General features: G+C 39.7%; 1 protein-coding gene across 25 annotated transcripts in view; it reads right to left on the minus strand.

Moving 5' to 3' along the window:
* The window catches only part of DTNB (dystrobrevin beta), a 300,791-nt gene that overhangs the window by 155,755 nt on the left and 121,838 nt on the right, over positions 1-23,198 (minus strand). The window contains exon 9 of one of the 25 annotated variants that reach the window (XM_025354013.1): positions 21,446-21,664. The exons of the other annotated variants lie outside the window; for them this stretch is intronic. Within the exon in view, the coding sequence (XP_025209798.1) occupies positions 21,578-21,664 (87 nt within the window). The 3' untranslated portion in view covers positions 21,446-21,577. Of the gene's footprint in view, positions 1-21,445; positions 21,665-23,198 lie in introns of those variants that run through there. 25 annotated transcript variants of the gene reach the window in all.

Here is a 23,198-nt window from a genome sequence, read left to right on the forward strand (position 1 = left end):
AAAAGCTTTCACACCTGACTCCTGCCTCTCTCTCTTTCCACTTCCCACTCACGTAAATGATGAGCTGCTCACAGTTAACTCAATACACACTGTGCTCTTTTAGGTCTCTGTATCTTGGCACATGCCTTTTCCAGGTCTCCCTTTCCCAATCTACCTTTCTATACATTTTTTGCTCATCTCTCAAGCCTGCTGGTCAGCATCCCTTCCTCTGTGAAAACTTTCCTCACTGCTCCATACGACAGCAAGTGCCTTTCCAGGCTACTCATTTACCTGTACCTATTTCCACTGTTTCACTTACCATGCTATACTGCAATTTTTATTTTTATTTATTTATGTATTTATTTGAGACAGAGTCTCGATCTGTCACCAGGCTAGAGTGCAGTGGCGCGATCTCGGCTCACCGCAACCACCACCTCCCAGGTTCAAGCGATTCTTCTGCCTCAGCCTCCCGATTCGCTGGGACTACAGGTGCATGCCACCACGCCTGGCTAATTTTTGTATTTTTAGTAGATATGGGGTTTCACCATGTTGGCCAGGATGGTCTTGATCTCCTGACTTCGCAAACCGCCCGCCTCAGTCTCCCAAAGTGCTGGGATTACAGGCGTGAGCCACTCACTATGCCCAGCCGCATACTGCAGTTTTTAATTTGTTTGTCCATCTCTGTTATACTGCTGCTTCTGAGGGTACGATTTACATCTTATTCATCTTTGTATTTGAACAAATTATTTACCTAGATGAATTTTCCAGATTGCTTTTACCTACCTAGTAAAACCATATAAATCTTTTTTTATTTTTTGAGAATTACAAGTAGAGGCAATCAGAGGATATCAAAGAGAACACTTTACTTTCACCTTTATAAGGAAACACTACATCTGTCATCCATGTATTAACTTCATGATTTTTTGCTGTATCGGCCATTAATTCATGTAATGTATGTGAAACGTATTATCACACAGACTACTTTAGCTCCATCCTAAAAAAATAGCCATGAAATAGAAAGGTAAAATCGGCCGGGCGCGGTGGCTCAAGCCTGTAATCCCAGCACTTTGGGAGGCCGAGGCGGGTGGATCACGAGGTCAGGAAATCGAGACTATCCTGGCTAACATGGTGAAACCCCGTCTCTACTAAAAATACAAAAAACTAGCCGGGCGTGGTGGCGGGCGCCTGTAGTCTCAGCTACTTGGGAGGCTGAGGCGGGAGAATGGCGTGAACCCGGGAGGCGGAGCTTGCAGTGAGGAGATCACGCCACTGCACTCCAGCCTGGGCGACAGAGCGAGACTCCGTCTCAAAAAAAAAAAAAAGAAAGGTAAAATCAATACATCAAGATGAATTCCAAATAATTAAAGCACACCAAGGGAAGCTTGGTATGTATGGGAAGGAAAAAAACTGAAGTAAAGACATGTAATTGGAGTATTAACTAAGGCCTAAAAAAAGATACTACCTTAAAAATTTTAAAACTATGTATCCAATCAGGTTGTCTAAACACAAAAATAAGTGATTTCCTTAAAAGATCTCAGATTATGACTTGGACCTGAAGTGAAGTTTGATAATGAGTTAGTTTAGGAAGCTACTATAACAAAGTCTCTAAGCAAGAGTTTGAAAAATGCTGTGTCAAGACAGGGGCATTAGCTCTTCTGTCCAGTCAGCCCCTAAGATGAAGCCCCAGACTCAAGAATCGACAACTAAAAATTTAAGGAAGCAAAGAGGGTGCGAGGGCAGAAGAAGAACACGACACCTGCAGGACCTGGAGTCTCCTCCACTTCATTTAAGCTCCTATATCAGAGACACTCTTTGAGGTTTTGGTACTTTCTCCCAACTTGCACTCTAAAACTGATTTAATGGAGAGGTCTTAACATAGAAAGTTAAATCTTCTCTAAATACTCTTAGGCAATGATTTCAAATAGGATATTGTGTTTTCAATACAGTAATCCACTTTACCAAATTTCAAAACATTTCCTATCCTCTGTTAAAAATACTACAGGTTATATTTTTAAAATATACCAGGCTGGGCATGGTGGCTCACGCCTATAATACCAGCACTTTGGGAGGTCAAGGTGGGAGGATTACCTGAGGCCAGGAGTTCATGATCAGCCTGGGCAACACAGTAAGACTCCATCTCAAAAAGAAAAAAAAAAAAATCCAAACATCAGCCAGGTGTGATGGCACGTGCTTGTAGTCCTAGCAACTCAGGAGGCTGAGGCGAGAGGATCGCTTGAGTCCAGGAGTCTGAGGCTGCAGTGAGCTATGACAGTGCTACTGTATTCCAGCCTAGGTGACAAACTGAGACCCTGTTTCTAAATATACATATCTATACACACACCAAAGAGTATAAAATGTGTACAGTGTTTTTTTTTAGACAGAGTTTCGCTCTTGTTGCCCAGTCTGAAGTGTAATGGCGTGATCTCGGCTCACTGCATCCTCCGCCTCCTGGATGCAAGCAGTTCTCCTGCCTCAGCCTCCCTAGTAGCTCAGACTACAGGCATACGCCACCACACCCAGCTAATTTTTGTATTTTTAGTAGAGACGGGGTTTCACCATGTTGGTCAGGCTGGCCTCAAACTCCTGACCTCAGGTGATCCACCCACCTCAGCCTCCCAAAGTGCTGGGATTACAGGCATGAGCCACCACACCCGGCTGTACAGTTTTAAAAGTTATAAAACAAATACCTACCTACCCACTATTCTGCCTGTGAAACAGAACATTTGTCACTCTGAAGACTCCTTATGGGCCCTCATCCTAATACTATATCCCACTCACACTCTACCCCCTCTTCTCCTGATAATCACTATCCTGGATTTCGTATTAATCATTTCTTTGACTTTATTATCTTAGCAATTACGTATAATACATTGTTTAGATACGTATAAAACCTGTATAGCTCTCTATATATTCTTCTGCAACTTGCTTCTTTCACTCAGTTATGTTACAACTTATCCATTTTGATGGATATAATTGCAATTCATTTTTTTCACTGCTTGATGTTATTTCATTGGTTAATTACACTGTAATTCATATATCCATTCCACTGCTGATGAACATTTGGGGTGTTTCCACATTTTCCATTCATTTGCAATGCTGGTATAACTTTCCTGTCCATGTCTCTTATGGCCATGTATAAGAATTTCATAAGAGTAGAATTATTGGTTCATAGGGTTATGCACATTCAATTTTACTAAGCACTGCCAACTCGTTTTTACAAAGTGGTTACATTAATTTCCACTCTCATCAGCTGTGTGAAAGTTCCTTAAACTTCACATTCTGGCCAACTTTGTCATTGCCAGACATTTTAACATTTGCCAAGCTGGTGGGTGATGAATGGTACTGTGGTTTTAATTTGCAATTCCCTGGTTATTAAAAAGATTGAGCCTCTTTTCCTATGTTTATGGGCCATTTGTGTTTCTTCTTCTGTGAAATGCCTGTTCCTGTCTTTGTCATAGGGTTGCACTGGATTTTTTTTTTTTTTAACTGATTTGTTAGAGTTTATACTTTTTGTATTTTAACCCTAGGAAAGTTGTATCTTACAAACAACTCCTATTTTGAGGCTTGTTCCTCACTCTATGTTTCTGATGAATATCTTTAAGTATCAGTGGTCCCAGTTTAGTAATTTTTTCCTCTATATTCTGTCCTTTTTGTATCTTAAGGAATACTTCCCTCCGAGGCTATAAAGTATACTCCCAAATTACCGTCTAAAATGTTGTATAGTCTTCACTTTTCATATTTAAGTCTGAATCTACTTAGAAATAATGTCTTGATAGGTATCAGGAAATATTCCAATTTTGTCCTACATTTACTACTTACATTTATCATTTAATAGTCCATTATTTAATAAATGGACTATTACTACGTATATTCCTGCTGGATATATATTCTACTTCTGTCCCTATCACAACACCAGTGATTTTATGACTATAGCTTCCTCCTGTATTTTCAGGAAGTGCAAGTGCCCCGGACCTACAGTCTTCTTTAGGGGTATCTTCATTATCTTCGGCCCTTTGCACTTACCACTTAAGTTTTAGAATCAGTTTGTCATTTACCACCCAAAAATCCTGTTGGGATTTCAATGGGAACTGATCAAATCTATGGATAATTCTGGAGAGAACTGACATCTTTGCATACTGACCATTCCTTTCCATAACTGTGTTCATTTCCCCATGTATTTAAATCTTCTTTAATGTCTTTCAATAAAGTTTCAAATTCTTCTCCATAAAGAATTTATATGTCTCTTCTTATTCCTAGTTATTTTATAAACAGGTTTTGTATATAGCAGCCCTGCTCTTTTTTATAAGTTGTGATAAAATATACATAGCGTAAAATTTACCATCACAATCATTTTATTATTATTATTTTAGAGACAGGGTCTCGCTGTTGCCCAGGCTGGAGTGCAATGCTCAATCATTTAAAAATGTACAGTTCGGGCTGCGCGTGGTGGCTCACGCCTGTAATCCCAGCATTTTGGGAGGCTGAGGTGGGTGGATCACCTGAGGTCAGGAGTCCAACACTAGCCTGGTCAACATGGTGAAACCCCGTCTCTACTAAAAATACAAAAAATTAGCCGGGCGTAGTGGTGGGCGCACCTGTAATCCTAGCTACTTGGGAGGCTGAGGCAGGAGAATCACTTGAACCCCAGAGGTGGAGGTTGCAGTGAGCTGAGATCATACCACTGCACTCCAGCCTGGATGACAGCAAGACTCGGTCTCAAAATAAATAAATAAATAAAAAAGTACAGTTCAGTAGGGTGAAGTATATTCACGTTGTTGTACAACCAATCTCAGGAACGTTTTCATCTTGTAGAGCTGAAAGTACATACTCATTTAAAAAATGCGCTTTTCCCCCTCCCTCCAGCCCCTGAAAACTGCCAATGGCCATGTAGGATGCTTCCGTCCCTTTGTTATCATGAACAGCGTTGCTATGAACATGAGTGTACAAACATCTCTTTGAGACTCTGCTTTCAATTCTTTTGGTTATATACCCATTAGTGGAATTGCTGGGTTATATGGTAGTTTTGCTTTTAACTTTTTGAGGAACCACCATACTACTTTCCACAAAAGTTGCACCATTTTAAATTCCACCAATAGTTCACAATGGTTACAGTTTCTTAGGGTCGCCAACAAAATGTTGAATAAAAGTGGAGATAACAAGCCTTCTTATTTTGTTTTTGATCTTAAACATTTTCAATATTTTGCCAGTAAATGTAAGAGATGCTATCAGATTTTACAAATACTTTACATTAGGTTAAGGTAGTTTCTCCTACCCATGGATTACTAAGGTTTTTGTTGTTGTTTTGTGTGTGTTTAAATTATCAATAGATGTTGGGTTTTTGGTTTTTGTTTTGAGACTGAGTCTTGCTCTGTCGCTCAGGCTGGAGTGCAGTGGCGCAATCTCGGCTCATTGTAACCTCCACCTTCGGGGTTCAACCAATTCTTCTGCCTCAGCCTCACCGTGCCCAGCTCAGATGTTGGGTTTAACAAATATTTTATATGAGTCCTTTGAGATAACTATAAGGATTTAATCCATCAATCTATGAATGTGGTAAATTATAAGAATACACCCTTAATTGCTAAATAAAACCAGTGTGGTCATGATACATTATTTTTCCTAAACACTGCTGAATTTTCTACTATTTTCTTCATGTTTTCATTTATGTTTGTAAGGGAATGGCTTGTAATTTTCCTTTTCTTGCTGACTTTTAAGACTTTGGTACCAAGGTTATTCCAGCCTCAAAAATGAAATTGGGAGTGCTCATTACTTCTTACAGAATCTGGGAAATTTTGTATAATACTGCAATTATTCTTAATAGAATATTTGCTGAAATTCACATAAAGTCACTCAGGCCTGGTTGTTTCCTTTGTGTAAATATATTGAGCAAATTCAATTTCTTTAATAATTATGTTATTATTTGGGTGTTCCATTCCATCTTGAATCAGTTTTGGTAAGCAACGGTGTTTTAGAAATTTGTTCATTTCAACTTAGCTTTTAATAAGCAAATGTACAGTTCTTATCTTTTTGCCCTTGATTTCCCAGAGAATACAGTCTCTATGATATTATACTAATTCTTTTTTGAGGCTTCCTTTATGTGGTCAATTTTTGTATATTTGAAAAAAAAAAAGAGCAATCATTCATTGCTGGATACATTGAAATTATCCAGTTTGAAAATGTATTTCTCAATCTCACTGTGTTCCTATTAACTTTTTTTTTTGAGACGGAGTCTCACTCTGTTGGCCAGGCTAGAGTGCAGTGGCGCGATCTCAGTTCACTGCAAGCTCTGCCACCCAGGTTCACGCCATTCTCCTGCCTCAGCCTCCCGAATAGCTGGGACTACAGGTGCCCGCCACCCCGCCCGGCTCATTTTTTGTATATATATATATTTTTTTTTAGTAGAGACGGGGTGTCACCATGTTAGCCAGGATGGTCTTGATCTCCTGACCTCGTGATCCGCCGTCTTGGCCTCCCAAAGTGCTGGGATTACAGGCGTGAGCCACCGCACCCCGCCCTAACTTTTAATTTATATATTTTACAGCTACATTATTTGACATGTATTAGTGTAGAATTGTTAATTTTGTCTTTTTATCTTTGATAAACCATCTCTGGTAAAGACTTTATAAATATGATAAAATATACAAAGTTTACCATTCTAACTTCTCTGGTAAAGATTTTTGCCTTAAAATCCTTTTTCTAAGACTAATATAATTTCAACAAATTTGTTCTGATTAGTACTTGACCTGGTAAGTCTTTTTTATTCTTAACTTACAAGTTTTCTGTGTCCTTATTTTTTGGCTGTCCCGTGAAACAGCATAGAGACAGATTTTGTTTTTGTTTTTGTTTTTTGAGACAGAATCTTGCTCTGTCGCCCAGGCTGGAGTATAGTGGCATGATCTCGGCTCACTGCAACCTCCGCCTCCCGGGTTCAAGAGATTCTCCTGCCTCAGCCTCCCAAGTAACTGGGATTACAGGTGCACGCCACCATGCCCAGCTAATCTTTGTATTTTTAATAGAGACAGGTGTCACCATGCTGGCCAGGCTGGTCAGCAACTCCTGACTTCAAGTGATCTGCCCACCTCGGCCACCTAAACTGCTGGGATTATAGGCATGAGCCACTGCACCTGGCTGAGACAGATTTTTAAAAATATTTGACAACTGTTGCTTTTTATCTAGAAAATTTAATGAACTTACTGATTAGTAACATATTTTTATTCATTTTTACGGCTTATTATGTCATTACTTGTTTTATCTTTTTCCTTTTTGTCCTTTTCAGGTTTTATTTTTCTTATTTTATTTTCCTCTTTTGGAAATTTGCTCTTTGAGTTTACTCTTCTAGCAGCTACTTTTGTTGTTGTTAAATTAAGGTAACATTTATTGAGAACTTAGTGTCAGGGACTTAATGGGTGCTTTTAACTCTCAAAATAGTTTTATGAATTAGACGTTAACATACAGGCACAGAAATTAAAACTCAGTGTAAAAAGTAAGGCTCACATAACTAGGTCTGTCCCTCTTTTCGTGGTACAAACAGCCCCTCAACATGTAAAATTACTCAGAGAAAGAACAGCTGGCGACTGGGAGGGACAGCCACGGCAGTGAGGCATCCTCACAAGGAGCTAGAAAGAAACAGGAAACCGCAGCCCAGCGAGGGAGATGCGGAGTACCACCCTCTGGGCTCGGGGCTGGGTCATGAAGGTGAGTCGGGGTGGGGACATGGTGTCCAACTGAGGGGCAGATTCCAAAGTGGGCAGCAGCAGGCGACTCACTGCAATGGTTTCATGTGTGTTCCTGTGCTAGGGCTGAGACTTGTTTTCCTCAGATAACAGGCACTGAGATACTCGGAAAAACTTTTTCTTGAGCTCAGATCACTGTGTTTTCAATCAACCTCAAGCTAATTCCTTGCACAGCACAATCTTAAGCTCAGGGTATATGCTGACAGGCCCTGACATTGGGAGCATAACAGCCTAATGGAAAAAGCTCAGGATTGGTGCCTTTGAGGCCATTCCTGTCATTTTCACTTCCAATTACTCTCTTTCTGAGTACATCATCCTCAGCTCCAAGCCACACCATCTGAGGGGATCCAAGCAGAAAAATGTCCCCCGGTGGCAGACTCTTGGTCCAAAGCCGGCTAAAGCCTCAGACAAGTCAAGAACTTTCTCTATTTTAACCACAATCTTAATCAACATCTGTAACCTCATCTAGTAACTTATGTCCTTTAAACTTAATCATGCCTCAACCAGTTTCATGCCATAGTTATTTGGTACTTCAGCTGCACCTTATTATAAGCTCACCAAAATTAGTAATTATTATTTATACCTGGTGCTTAGAGTGATCCACATTTATCAATTCCACTTCGCAGTATTTCTTCCTTCTTGCCTCAAATTATTTTTTGCTCAAAGTATATCCTTCATTAATTCCTTCAGCAATGTTTTGCTGGTGACAAACTCTTTGAGTTTTTTTGAAAAATATATTTCTTCTTTGCTCTGGAATAGATTAGCTGGGTACAGAAATCTGGATTGATCATTTTGTTCTACCCTTTATATCCTTTACTCACCTTTCACACTTTCCATCTCCTTTTATCTATGTTCAGCACTCTGTATTCTGATTAATTTCATCAGATCTAATTCCCATACCCTAATTTTCACTCGATCAGTCCCTAACTTTCTATTGAGCTTAACTTTGATATTTTTGATTTCTGAAAGTTCAATTTGGCCTTTTTTTCATTCAACTTGTCCCTTTTAACAATGTCACTATTCCCAATTTCATTTCTTTAACTTTTTGAATGTGCTATTTCTGAAGTTCTTGGCATGCTAAACCTATCTGTTGTGTTTGTTTGCTGATTCTCCCTCACAGTAGATTGTTTTGTGATTGGGTTTGCAATTTTTGATAATTAACTCACCTTTAGCAGGGGTTGTTTTCTGCATAGGAGTCCCATTTGAACTGAGCTGTAGAAGTGTATGGCTACAGAGAGCTTTTTTTTTTGGTCTACTTCTGGTAGGTACTTCAGAGCAGTGCTATTATCCAACAGAACCTTAAGGGATGATGAAGACATGCTATACCTGCATCGTCCAATATGGAAGCCACTAGCCCCATGTGGTTGCTGAACACTAGAAATGCTGCTACTGTGCCTGAGGAACTTTTTATTTATTTATTTATGTATTTACCTATTTATTTTTGAGACAGAGTCTTACTCTCACCGGGGACTACAGGCATGTGCCACCATGCCTGGCTAATTTCTGTATTTTCAGTAGAGATGGGGTTTCACCATGCTGGCCAGGCTGGTCTCAAACTACTGACCCCAAGTGATTGGCCTGCCTTGGCCCCCCAAAGTGCTGGGATTACAGTCATGAGCCACTATGCCCCACTTAGAAACTAAATTTTTAACTTGTGAACCCTGAAAGAACCAATCCTTCTAGATGAATCCTGAGTGGCAAATGGCCTAAATTCAAATACAGCCAAGCAGCCATTTGCTGTCTAGAGGTCACATACATACTCTGCCTTCCCAGTAAATCCTACATTTATTTAACATTGGGACTTTCATAACTATCTGTTCCTACATCAGGCAATAGACTGTGACTTACATCAACCAATCAGAACTCAGCAAACATCAACCAATCAGAACTAGGCAAGTTTGCAACCCTCCCGTGCATAGGTGGACCAGAGTGGGAACCTGGACAGGAACTTTCTCTATAATCCCTTTCTTGGTTCTCTCAGAAAGTGCCTTCATTTTGTGCCAAAGGTTGCATCTCCACAGTTTGCAATCTGTTCACTGGAATAAAATCTCTTTCCTCTAAACTTTTCAGAAAACTTTCATTCACAAATTTAATTTTAAGTAATTTAAACTTGTACCTAACACTTTGGCTTGACAAGATTATTACTTCAGTTTTTCAAGGTAGATTTTGTAGGTTTTCTTTTTTCCCAGAGCCTGGCTGCTGGATATTTTTTGTACCTTCTCTGGGCCACTGGAGTTTTTCTAGCCCCTCTTTCTTAAGGAGGCAGCTCTTCTAAAGTCCTGGCCTTTACAGAATTACTAGTTCTACTTACCTTGAGTGAATCCAAGACAGATTTCCTACGTCATGGGGGCACCAAACCCTAACCTATAGGGCTAAATCCAGTATCCAATCTGATAGACCCCTGGAACACTAGAGTGTTAGGTTTAATTCTGATAGCCAGGGCTTTCTCTGACTTTCAGTCAAGCTAGATTCTGCATTTCAATTGTTGTTATTATATTTAATCCAGCGTGCATGTCTCTGTCATTGGAGAAAGGAGATTACAATTTAGCTTAGTTTGCCATGTTGCTGGAGTCAGCAATTAGGTTGGTGCAACAAGATAGGATAGATCTTCTATTATTTTTTTTCTTTTTGGAGACAGAATACTGCTCTGTTGCCCATACTGGAGTGCAGGTGGTGCAATCAGGGCTCACTATAGCCTTTACCTCGTGGCCTCAAGCAATCCTCCTACTTCAGCCTTCTGAGTAGCTAGGACGAAAGGCATACACCACTGTGCTAAGTTAATTCTTTTGTTGTTGTTGTTGTTGTTGAGACACGGTCTTGCTACATTGCCCAGGCTGGTCTTAAACTCCTGGCCTCAAGTGATCCTCCCACCTCGACCTGCCAGAGTGCTGGGATTACAGCAATGAGCCACCATACCTGGCCAGACTTTCCATTCAATTATTTTAAATGCAAGTTGAATTATTCTTGCATTTCCAGGATAAGTGCTACTTGATAATGCTCAAATTAATTTACTAATTTTTTAATGTAGAAATTTTACACCTGTATTCTTTTTTTTTAAATCTACCACTAAGAGTCATGCACCTGTATTCTTTCTTTCTTTTTCTTTTTCTTTTTTTTTTTTTTTTTTTGAGACGGAGTTTCACTCTTGTTGTCCAGGCTGGAGTGCAATGGCGCAATCTCGCTCACTGCAACCTCTGCCTCCCAGATTCAAGCAATTCTCCTGCCTCAGCCTCTGGAGTAGCTGGGATTACAGGCACCCACCACCATCCAGCTCATTTTTGTGTTTTAGTGGAGACGAGCTTTCACCATGTTGGGTCAGGCTGGTCTTGAACTCCTGACCTCAGCTGATCCACCCGACTTGGCCTCCCAAAGATGCACTGTATTCTTAAGGGAGGACAGCTTATAGTTTTCTTTTTTGGTGCTGTCCTTGCCTGTTTGGGGACGAAGGTTATGCTGGCCTAGTAAAATTGGTTGGATACATTCCAATTTTGTACTCTGAAATGGTATATATAAAATGAACATTATCTGTTTCTTGAAGTTTTGAGAGAACTCACCTGTTAAACAGTCTGGGCTTGATGCTTTCTTTGGAATGCAGATCTTTGATTCTCATTCTAATATTTTTAACTTGCTTGTCGACTATTAAAGATTTTCTACTTCTTTTACCAGATTTGGTAGTATCTATTTTCTTAGAAAACTGTATATTGCATTTAGGTTTTCCAATTTATCAGCATAAAGTTGTTCATAGTATTTTCTTATAATTACAAAAAGCAAAATTGTCTGCACCCCGTATCACTGTTTTCATTTCTGAAATTATGTTTGTACTGTAAGAAGTTAGTCAATAAATTAGACCTATTTTACTAATTTTTTTCAAACAACCATCTTTTTGTTATCCTGATCAAGTTTCTTATTTCTATTTCAATAATTTTTAGGTTCATTTTTATTACTCTCTTTTACTTCTGATTTATCAGTACTTCTTTCAGTTTCAGAGTACTGAAATCTAGGTTCCTTTATTTTCGATCTTTTCTTTCCTAGAAAGTACATGTAAGCTTATAATTTTTCATCAAGTATCATCTGAGATGCAAGGCATAGGTTTAGGTACACTGTGCTTTTCCAGTCATTTAATTTTGTTAATTTTGATGATGAACTCTTGTCATTCCATAAAGTTAGAAGTTTACATTCTTTTTAAATTCAAGATGTGTGTTAAGGTTTTTGGTTTTTTTTCCCTTTCTGTTGTTAATTTCCAGTTTTACTACATTGTGGTGAGGAAGGCTTCTTCCTAAGAACAGGAGGTAAGGGAGTGAGGCACATGGACATCTGGGGAATGGGCTCTCCAGGCAAAAGGAAGAGCAAGCGCGAGGTCCTAAAAATGCAAGTTTGCCTGGTGTGCTGAAGAATGGCAAGATGTGAGCACAGTGAGCCTTGAGTGGAGTAAGAGAGAGTAGGGCAGAAGATAAGCTGAGAGGTAAGGGGGTCAGGTGGGCTAGTGTCTTGTATGCCACTGTAAGGACTGTGGCTTTTACCCTGAATTAGGTGACAAGCTCTTGGAGTGCATCCAGCAGATAAGGATCTGATGTTTTTTAGCAGAACCACTCTGGCTGCTATATTTAGAACAGACTGAAGGGAAAAGGGCAGAACCAGGGACATCATTCAGAATGCCTCTGTAATAATTACGTATGTATATGTTTACATACACATAAATACACACATACACCCACAAACATGCAGTGTTACTAAGAGCAGGATAAACAGGCTTGTGCTGATATCAATTCTAGACAAATTTCACTTTCTAGCATTTGAACTCTCCCTTGGTCCATCCCAATGTTGCCTGCTTTGAGTTGTTTTATCTCATGTTAATATTTCATAAAATTATAATATTTGTAATATTTATTAACTGTATCCTCTAACATAGCACAAGTGGTTTCTGTTTTCTTAAATCTGAGTTTTATCTTTTAAGTAGATGAGTTTCGTTTTTTCCATTTATTTTGATTACTGATATATATCAGTAATATATATTTGATTACAGATAAACATATCAATGTATATATTTAAATTTAATCCTGGGACTTATTTTGTATCTTCTATTTTCCATGACTTTCTTTTTTCCTACTTTCCTGTCTTCTCTTGAATTGGTCAAGGTTGTTTCTGCTACACTGTTATAATAGGTTTAAAGCTTTATATGTTATATCTAACTTGTCTAGTAGTCACCCTTAAATTTTTAATGCATATTTAAAATTATGTTTTCTTACATGTTGGAGTTAATTACATTAAATATATTCCTCTTGAATTCTGTGACATGTTCTTATTTCCCTTTTTGCTCTACCTACCCATAAAATTCCAGGTTGCTAACTTTGTTGACCTAAATTGCAACTTATTAAAAGTCATCTTACATTTTACAACCAATATTTGCTTAGATGGACCATTGTTGTTTTCCTGATTTATCTGCTTCCTTCTTTTTTCTTGGATCCCATTATTACCTTCCGAGTTCATTTTTCTTTCTTACTGCAGTGGAGTGATCATGGCTCACTGCAGCCTCGACCTCCTGAGCTCAAGCAATCCTCCCACCTTAGCCTGCCAAGTAGCTGGGACTACAGGCATGCATAACCACACCCGGCTAATTTTTGTATTTTTTTGTAGAGATGGGGTTTCACCATATTGCCCAGGCTGGTCTTGAACTCCTGAGCTCAAGTGATCCTCCCACCTCACCCTCCCAAAGTGCTGGGATTACAGGTGTGAGCCGCTGTGCCCAGTCAGGGTATCTTTAAAGAGTTTTTCCAGCAAAGTCCTTAAAGTCTGAGAATGCTACTGTGGTACACTCGCTGCTGAAAGCTAGTATGGATGAGACAGAATTTTAGTTAATTCTCTCAGCAGCTTAAAGACACTGTGCTATTGTTGATCAGGCACGGTGGCTCACGCCTGTAATTCCAGCACTTTGGGAGGCTGAGGCAGGCGGATCATGAGGTCAGGAGATCGAGACCATCCTGGCTAATGCAGTGAAACCCTGTCTCTACTAAAAATGCAAAAAATTAGCTGGGCGTGGCGGCGGGCGCCTGTAGTCCCAGCTACTCAGGAGGCTGAGGCAAGAGAATGGCATGAACCTGGGAGGCAGAGCTTGCAGTGAGCCAAGATTGTGCCACTGCATTCCAGCCTGGGTGACAGAGCAAGACTCCATCTCAAAAAACAAAAAAAAACAAAAAAAAAAACCCACTGTGCTATTGTTTTCTTAAAACCAGTGATGAAATCTAGCACTTGCATTTCAATTCTTTTGAAGATCATCAGTCTTTTCTCTCCAGTGTTGCCTAAGAATTTCTCTTCATCATTATCACAATGATGCATATTCTATTTAATATTTGAGGGTTCATACTTTTTCAGTATTGGAAATTCTAGAATATTTTCAGATGTTCTGAAATAATTTTCAGACATTCTAGAATATTTTCAGGCCTCAATTTTTCTTTTTTGAGATGGAGTCTTTCTCTGTCACTCAGGCTGGAGTGCAATGGCGCGATCTCGGCTGGCTCACTACAACCTCCGCCTCCTGTGTTCAAGCGATTCTCCTGCCTCAGCCTCCTGAGTAGCTGGGACCACAGGCATGTGCCATCACACCTGGCTAATCTTTGTATTTTTAGTAGAGATGGGGTTTCAACATGTTGGTCAGGCTGGTGTCAAACTCCTGACTTCAAGTGATCTGTCCACCTCGGCCTCCCAAAGTGCTGGGATTATAGGTATGAGCCACCGCACCCAGCCTAGGCCTCAATTTTTCAAACATTGTCTCTGGTCAATTTTCTTCACTTACAGCTCCTATTAGATAAATAATGGAACTTCCACACTGTCCTAAATGCCTCAACTTTTCTTTCATACTCTATTTCTGGTCTCTTGGTGCTAAGTTTTGGAAGAACTTCTTCTCACCCTGATCTTTTAGTTAACTCATTTGTTCTTTAGCCATATCCAATGTGCCATGTAGCTCATCCAATGAGTTTACTTTAACAACTGTATTTTTCATTTTCACCACTGCCTATTTATTATTTTATGATTTCTGCTTGCATCAATGCACAGGAAAGTCTATCCTTGGTCCTTTATGGAAATTATATTTACCTATATTTAAAGTTTCCTCTGATTGCTCTGCTTCCTAGGGTATAATTCTGCTGTTGATACTTCATACGTTCATATTTTATATTGTTGTGCTAGGCTTCCCTTGGATTTTCATGGTTGCTGGCCACACAGACATCCTCCAGGACTGTCCACTTGCAATCTGAGTCAACAGTGGCCTCCTGGCTGGGGATCCTTGGCTGAGCCTGTTCTGAAGGAGCTGGCTGACCAGCTTTGGGGTCCCAGTAGTAGTGAGAACTTCCTCCAGGCAGTGTAAGTGGCTCCTTTCTGCAACTTCTCATTTTAACACATACCACCTTCACTTAAGGATGTCTTACAGGTTTGGGCATGGAACATTTCTTATTTTTAATCTTGAAAGGGAATTTATTAGTCTAACTTAATGTCTTACCATTTCTATGGATTTGGTGTAGAAATGGGATGAGGTCAGGATGTGCTTGGTCAACCATCTTGAAACTGGATCTATTGCTTCTTTAAGTATCACCTCTCTGCATTTTCTTTAGCTTCTATCTGGAACTCTTATTAGATGGAACTCCTCAATCCATCCTCCACACTTTGTTTTCTTTTACTTTATAATAATAGTAATGTACTAAGGAATACTTCTCTGTTCTAGCTTCCAGCTCATAAATTTGTTCTTCAGCTATAAACCCTCTTAATCAGCTCATCTGTTGAATTTCTTATTTTAACAATCAAAAATTTAATTTCCAGGATCACTACTTAATTATTTTTGGTAGAAAACGTAACTGCTCACATCTCTCCAAGGAATTAACTATAGTTGCTGCAAAATCTAGTTCTGCTTATTCTATTAATTCTATTTCTGAGATAAATTCTTCTGTTACCTCCTCAGTTATCTTCTCCAGTTGTGTTCCTCTCATTTGGGGTGATTTTTAACGAATTGCTCAGCTTTATAGTCAAGACTTCCTGTTCAGACATCTACTTTGTGCTGCCTGCACTGGAGGGCAGGAATGCCAGTTGTTTTCAGTGAGAGTGAAAGAGGGATGGAAGGTGCCACCTCATGGAAAAGCTTTATTATAGCTAGTCTTCTTAGCAAGGTAGGTTCCTGTTTTCCTAGAATCCATCCAGCACCCGGAACCCTGCCGTGTCTCTGCGATCCAAGCTCCTATATACTCTACACCTGCGTGAGACACCTCCATCACCATGCTACACTGCCAGCATTGCCCTGTCACTTCCCTGGGCCCCTCACAGTTCCCCAGAGCAACCACTTCCAAGTGAGAGCACTGAAGACACTGTCTCCATCATTAGCAGCAATGCTCGCCTGCACTGGTTCTGGACTAAGGTTTCCTTTTGCAAACAGATCTCATCTACTTTTCACAGAGATTCTTCGTAGTCTGAGGCCTTCTAAGGTTTTTCTTTCCTTCTGCCTGCCCTGCCCATTGTACTTCTGATTATTTAAAAATTCTAATCTATCTAAGCACCAGAAGTAAAATGGAAAAGCTATATAGCATGCCCTCCATCCACCACCCTGAAATTCCCATTTATTTTTATACAATTAAAGTTTATAAAAATTTATTTTGAAAATTATGTAATTTCTCTTTTTGATATTTTTTTTTTAAAAAAGGGGTCTCACTATGTTGCCCAGGCTGGTCTCCAACTTCTGAGCTCAAGCAATCCTCCCGCCTTAGCCTCCCGAGTAGCTGGGACTACAGGCGTGTGACACATCACTCAGCTAATATGTTATTTTATAAAAGCCTTCAAAATAACTGCATTAAAAAGTGAAAAATTAGAATTGCTAAGCTCCAGTTTAACTGGTAAGCTATAATTTTGATTATTATATGAGAGAAATATAATCCATGTAATTTTTGTTAATCTTCCAAGACTTAGGAGTTTTAGCTGACAGTTATAAAAATATGGCTAGGTAGGGCCAGGCGCGGTGGCTCACGCCTATAATCCCAGCACTTAGGGAGGCTGAGGCGGGTAGAAGACCTGAGGTCAGGATTTCGAGACCAGCCTGGCCAACATGATGAAACCCCGTCTCTACTAAAAATACAAAAAAATTAGCCGGGTGTGGTGGCAGGCACCTGTAATCCCAGCTACTCAGGAGGCTGAGGCAGGAGAATTGCTTGAACCTCGGGGGCGGAGGTTGCAGTGAGCTGAGATTGCGCCACTGCACTCCAGCCTGGGCAATAAGAGCGAAACTCCGTCTCAAAAAAAAAAAAAAATTGCTAGGTGCTAGGTAGAATACAATGTAATTTGTTCACATAACTGAAACATGCTTATAAATGACAAAAACCCCTTAACCCATGAAAAAGAAGCCACTATTATTCCAACTGGATCAACGACAGCCAAGGGAGCTACATAAGGACAGCAGCATCTTGTGCTCAGCAGCAAGTAACTTTGGCTTCCCTTTTGAGAAAAAAAAAGAATACAAAGATTTGCTAGAATTCAATATCAGTAGACTGACACATTCCTAGATCTGTCATTATAGCCAACATAAATTTATGGTTCCATATACACCAACCCTGGGGCTAAGAGGTGTACCCTTGAAATATGAAAAATTGCTACATGAAATGCTAGTACTTTAAAACTGAAAAAGCCATGAATGTGTATAGGGAAAAACAAAAGTTTTTGGCCAAAGTTCAAGGCCAAGCTTTGCTCCTAATTGAGCTGTCATCAATTTAGCCTGGGTGGGAAGCATTCAAATGGGGGCAGGGGAATGAGGTGGGTGTTGGCACCCATCAGAGTACACACAACAGGGAAAAATGAGTATTGGCTTTTCTATTAAACATTAGTTTAAAATCAGGGACAGAATTTCTTTTCTCTATATGTCCAGTAGTTCATAGTCTCAATCTTTTTTTTCAAAAAATCTGTTGAGAATTTTACTGCTTTACAAGAGAATTAAAGGTAATATATTACCCACAAGTAAAGCTTATAAATTGCTGGTAGGAGTGTAAAATAGTAAAGCCACCTTGGAGAGTAATTTAGCAATATCAAATAAAACTGAAAATGCACGCTCCTCTCATCCCAAGGATTCCACTCCTAAAAACAAACCAAGAGAAACTCTCCACGCTGCACCAGAAGACCTGTACCAGAAAATCCACTGAAGTTGTGTTTGGAAAAGCAGAAAATTAGAAACAAGCTAAATGTCAATCAATAGGAGGATAACAGGTATGGATTCTATATGGCACTGCAAATAACCACATCAACATGGAGATCATTTGAAAAAGAATGAAGGTGAAAAAAGGAAACTGTTGTAGGGTACCTGCACCATGATGCTATTTTGATGAAGTTTAAAAACATGAGATACAACACCATAAATCATTAACAGTCACATACATATGAGTAATTAAAAAACAAAAATATAAATGAAAATACTAAACACCAAATTCAAAATAGAGGTTAACTCTGAGGAAGGAGGAAAATGGGTTTGGAGGATATGGAGAGCTTCAAATTTTTCCATAATGTTTATTTCTTTTTTTTAAAAAAAGATCTGGGCTGGGCACAGTGGCTCATGCCTGTAATCCCAGCACTGTGGGAGGTCGAGGTGGGCGGATCACGAGCTCATGAGATCGAGACCATTCTGGCTAACACGATGAAACCCAGTCTCTACTAAAAATACAAAAAAATTAGCTGGGCGTGGTGGTGGACGCCTGTAGTCCCAGCTACTCGGGAGGCTGAGGCAGGAGAATGGTGTGAACTAGGGAGGCGGAGCTTGCAGTGAACGAAGATCTTGTGCCACTGCACTCCAGCCTGGGCAACAATGCGAGACTCCATCTCCAAAATAAATAAATAAATAAATAAAAAGAATCTGAAGCAAATCCAGCAAAATGTTAAAAACCCAATAAAGTCTTTTCTATATGCTTGATATATTTCATAATAAGAAATTATATATTACTTGCTAGGTCAAAAAAGGATAACTCAGACATTCCAAAGGAAAACAAATTAAATGAATACTGAAGATTACACATCATTGAAAAAAATCAAATAATTTAAACAGCATAACTTGATAAACAGAGCTTTTTTCCTTTGCATACCATTCTAGACAATTTCCTATGTATAAATAGGAAAAATAATAAACACATACGAAATCAAATCTATTTTTACAAAACTGAGATCATTATATATACTGCCATATAACTTTCTTTTCTCATTCAGTATGAACCTCTTTCCACATCTATTCCACTTATTATGACTACCTATCTATTATGAAACAGATTTTTCCTGCTTGGGTGCAGTGGCTGACTCCTGTAATACCAGCATTTTGGGAGGCCGAGGCAGGCGAATCACCTGAGGTCAGGAATTCAAGACCAGCCTTGCCAACATGGTGAAACCCCGTCTCTACTAAAAATACAAAAAAGAATTAGCAGGGCATGGTGGCGCGTGCCTGTAACCCCAGCTACTTGGGATGCTGAGGCAGGAGAATCACTTGAACCCAGGAGGTGGAGGTTCCGGTGAGCTCAGATTGCGCCACTGCACTCCAGCTTGGGCAACAGAGTCAGACTCAGCCTCAAAAAAAAAAAAATAAATAAATAAAACAGATCTTTCCAGATCTATTTCACTTATTATGACTACTACACAGAATTTCATAGTAAGTACATACCATAATAAACTTAATCATTTCACTACTAATGGATGTTTTGGTGTTTTGGCCATCTTTTTTTTTTCTTTTTTTTTTTGTGCTATCACAAATAACGCTGCCATGACACTCTATGATACTCTCCTACAAAAATTCTAGTATACTTGGTACAAGTGTTTTTTTTTGGGAGAATTCCTATATGAAGAACTGATGGGTCAAAGGTTACATGAATTTAAATTCTGTCACCCGCATTTATCTATTCACACTCCTACCAAGAATCTTCAAGAGTTCTCTTCTCTACACCCTTGCCAAAACTGAATATTATCAATCTCCTACATTTTTTGCAAGTTGGCTGGGCATAAAATGAACATTTCCAAAATCAAAAGTAATTTAAAACTGGAACGAGTCGAAAATGCCAACTTTCATAAAGTTCTTTAATAAACATTGATTATGTGTACCAGATAATTCGGATACAAAGGCTGAAAATAAACTAAGGACTTACAATCTAATGAAATATATAGACAAATGAACAGATTCTATAAAGATGATTACAGTAGTGTGAAAAGTGCTTTGAAAGAGGTATTCAGTGTGATATAGCGGACCATGAAGAGACACATCAATCCGCTTGGACAATCAGAAAAAGAAGTGATACCTGAGCTAATTAAAGGATATACAGAGGTTGGTAAGGGAAAGCTGGGAGGATGGGGAGGAGAGGACATAAAGGCAACTAGAATCGCAGATTCAAAGACATAAAACTAAGAAAATATAGTGTATTAGGCAACTGCAAATAGTTTATTACTGTCATAGTGCTGCCTGTGAGTGGAAGACATAAATAAGAGTCTCAGACCAGAGACATAACTGTAAAAGCTTTCAAAACATTACCCTGTAAGAGAAAACTTTCAGGTATTATAAGTCATCTTTGTATTAGAAGTTGCTTCTTGAATATAGGCAGCAGGCAGTTCTCTGGCACTCAAATGCAGTAATGGGTTCCATGGCAGAACTGAAGTAGGAAGGAGTGTGACCAATATTTCAGGTTTTGGTAAACAAAAGTTCTAATCAGCTAAAACCAAAAAGAGCAGAGCACACAAATACTACGGAAGTAAATCCACAGGCAGCCAGGATCCCAAGAAAGGCTGACGGGAGTTAGAGGGAGTATGAGAGTTAGAAGACTAACAGGACGTCCCATGTGCTTCTGTGTATGGGGGGCACTCTCCAGGGCCTGGAACTGAGACGTCACTGAATGAATACCGGGACAGAAAGCTCGCTGCCCTGTTTAGATAGCCCACTGTATTGCTACACCCGGACACACCACAGCTCCAAAGCTGTCACAAATGCTACCATAGATCAAAATAGGAGGAGAGCCAGCAGTCCACTGACATCACACGTGGTACAGACACACTAAAAGCAGCAACAAAAGACTATCGCCACTATTATTTAGCACTGCTCTGAAAGTGTTTTCCAAACTTTTCTCAAGATAAAAAATGTCCAGGGCCTTTGTTTAAAAAATAAAACAAAGCAGACTCCTCGGTCTCAACCCAGACCTACTAATATTCCCAAGGGTGAAGGCCTAGGACTTTGTATGCTTAACAAGCAGCGCAGGTGATTCTTTCCAGGAAATTCCAGGAAGCACTGCTTCCTCCCAAATTAAAAGTTCTTACCAACACAAAGAGGTAAAAAAGTGAGAGAGGGGTAGAACTATCAGAAAGTGATTCAGTTACTGCTTCCTACAGATGATGTAATTATCTACTTGGAAGTTCAAGAAAAGGAACTGAAAAATTATTAGAACCACATACTGACAGAAGAACCAGTGAGACTTCAAGACAGAAATATCCATGAGATCTCCGAATGTAGGAGTCTTAACCTAAACAAGAGGAATGAGCTGGAATTAAGAACTGTAGAAATTTATTAGTGTCTGGGGTGGAGTGAGGGGCATGTAAAAGCTGGAACTGTGAGAAGACATTCAGAAAGAATGTGAGCAAGAGAATGCCAGGGAGTACAGGATCTGGCTTATCAAAGGCGACCCAAAGGCTTAATGAGTAACCGACATGCACATTCCATAGCTGGACATTTTGTAGTCACCAAGTGAAGATATGAAACATATAACACACATGGATTAAATTTATTCAGAGAAAGAGTTCAACCCTAAATCTGTACCTGGAGATCTCAGAAAGCATGAGGCATTCAGGCAATGATCACTGATAGATTTGAGTTAATGCAGAAACAGATAAGCAATTCACACTACTGGGTCACAGAGAACACACTGATCTTCCCCACACATGGAAGCAGAAGATGCACTTTCCAGTGCAGCTCTGGTGGCCATCTGCAAGAACAAAAAAAAAGATCTAAAGTTGGCGAAAGGGCTGTGGGTAAATGATGACTGCCACAGGAAATTGCTCATTTGAAGAACTGCTTGGTTTAAGTTAAGTCATACACTTCTTTGCAATGGAAAAACCTCCCTGTCATCTCTCTAAGAATAATCAGGCTACAGTTGAAAAAAATGCCTTATTGTTTCATAAACTACACACCAATTCTTTATTTGAACGCATCCATCTTTTTAAACAGCTGGGTCCATTTTGAATGTTCTTGTTTTAAACTTAGCATTTTTGCGGCTGTAAGTGGTTTTATGAATAAATCGTGCCGGCAGTCAACACAATGGAATTGGGCAATGCTTAGATGATTGAAAGGAGCAATATTTAAAACATCCCAAGCAACCTACTGAAAATGTGGATAAAGGTTGTCAGAACACCCTGACTATTCCCCCTCACCTTTGGAAGGCTCTAGAAAGTCCAGAATTTCAGAGGGAGGCCTTTGGCCAACGAAGCAGTCACTTTGGTTTTAAGTCAGCTGTCGACCAGGAGAGTTTCAAGAGCACTTCTCCCCAGGCCTCCAGAACACTATCAACAGGAGTAAAACAATGAACCCAGAGCCCTGCATGTTCCTGGCAACCAACACCCCCTCAACTAACACACAGCGACAGCGCTATGATCTGCCTATTTCGGGTTAATTCCAGCACGACCTTTATATCAGGTTATACTTTTTAAAAATAAGAAATCCAAGACTCTCATCTGGATTTTTATTCCTGTGAGGCTCAGTACATCCCCTCATGTGACCCTAATCCTCAACTCTCAAAACCCTTCTCCTTGTCTTCATAGTCCACCATCGGCAAAATCTCTCCTCTGTCCAAGGCTTACGCATCAACCTCTTCTCTGAATGTTGCCTTCACCTACGGCTCTAGGAGGAAACCTGTCATTCCCTGAAGGCTCAGCTTCCCTGCAGCCATTTCAAGTGGCAGCTGCTTTCTTTCTTACCCTCCTCAAACAGCTAGACCTCCAGGTGGAGGAGAAGTCCTCCTAGAACCACACTGCCACTCTCAGATCATTTTCCCTTTTCCTTAAAACTCCAATTTTGAATGTCATATCATCAGACCAAAACCCAAACTGTCCCTCCTTCGTGGAGTCCAACATTACTACTGTCATAATTCTTGTTGATTTCAACATTTACAGTTGATCTTTCCAATACACTAATTGTAGTGGGATGAATGGCAGCCCCCCAAAAGATATGTCCACATCCTAATCTCTGGAACCTGCATTACCTTATATGGCAGAAGAGTGAATATTACCTTCTATGACAAAATTAATTTAAGAATCTAGATGGGAGAGCAAGCATTTATCCTGGATTACCTGATTGGGCCCAAAATGCAATCAAATGTATTTTCACATAAGACAGATACACAGAGGAGAAGAGATAGATGAGAAGGAGGCAGTGAGACCAAGGAGGCAGACACTGAAGTGACACAGCCACAAGTCAAAGAACGCCAAAGCTGCTAGAAGCTGGAAGAGGGAAAGAACAGCATG

This window comes from Theropithecus gelada, chromosome 13, assembly GCF_003255815.1.
Source record: "Theropithecus gelada isolate Dixy chromosome 13, Tgel_1.0, whole genome shotgun sequence".
Classification (NCBI taxonomy): domain Eukaryota; kingdom Metazoa; phylum Chordata; class Mammalia; order Primates; family Cercopithecidae; genus Theropithecus; species Theropithecus gelada.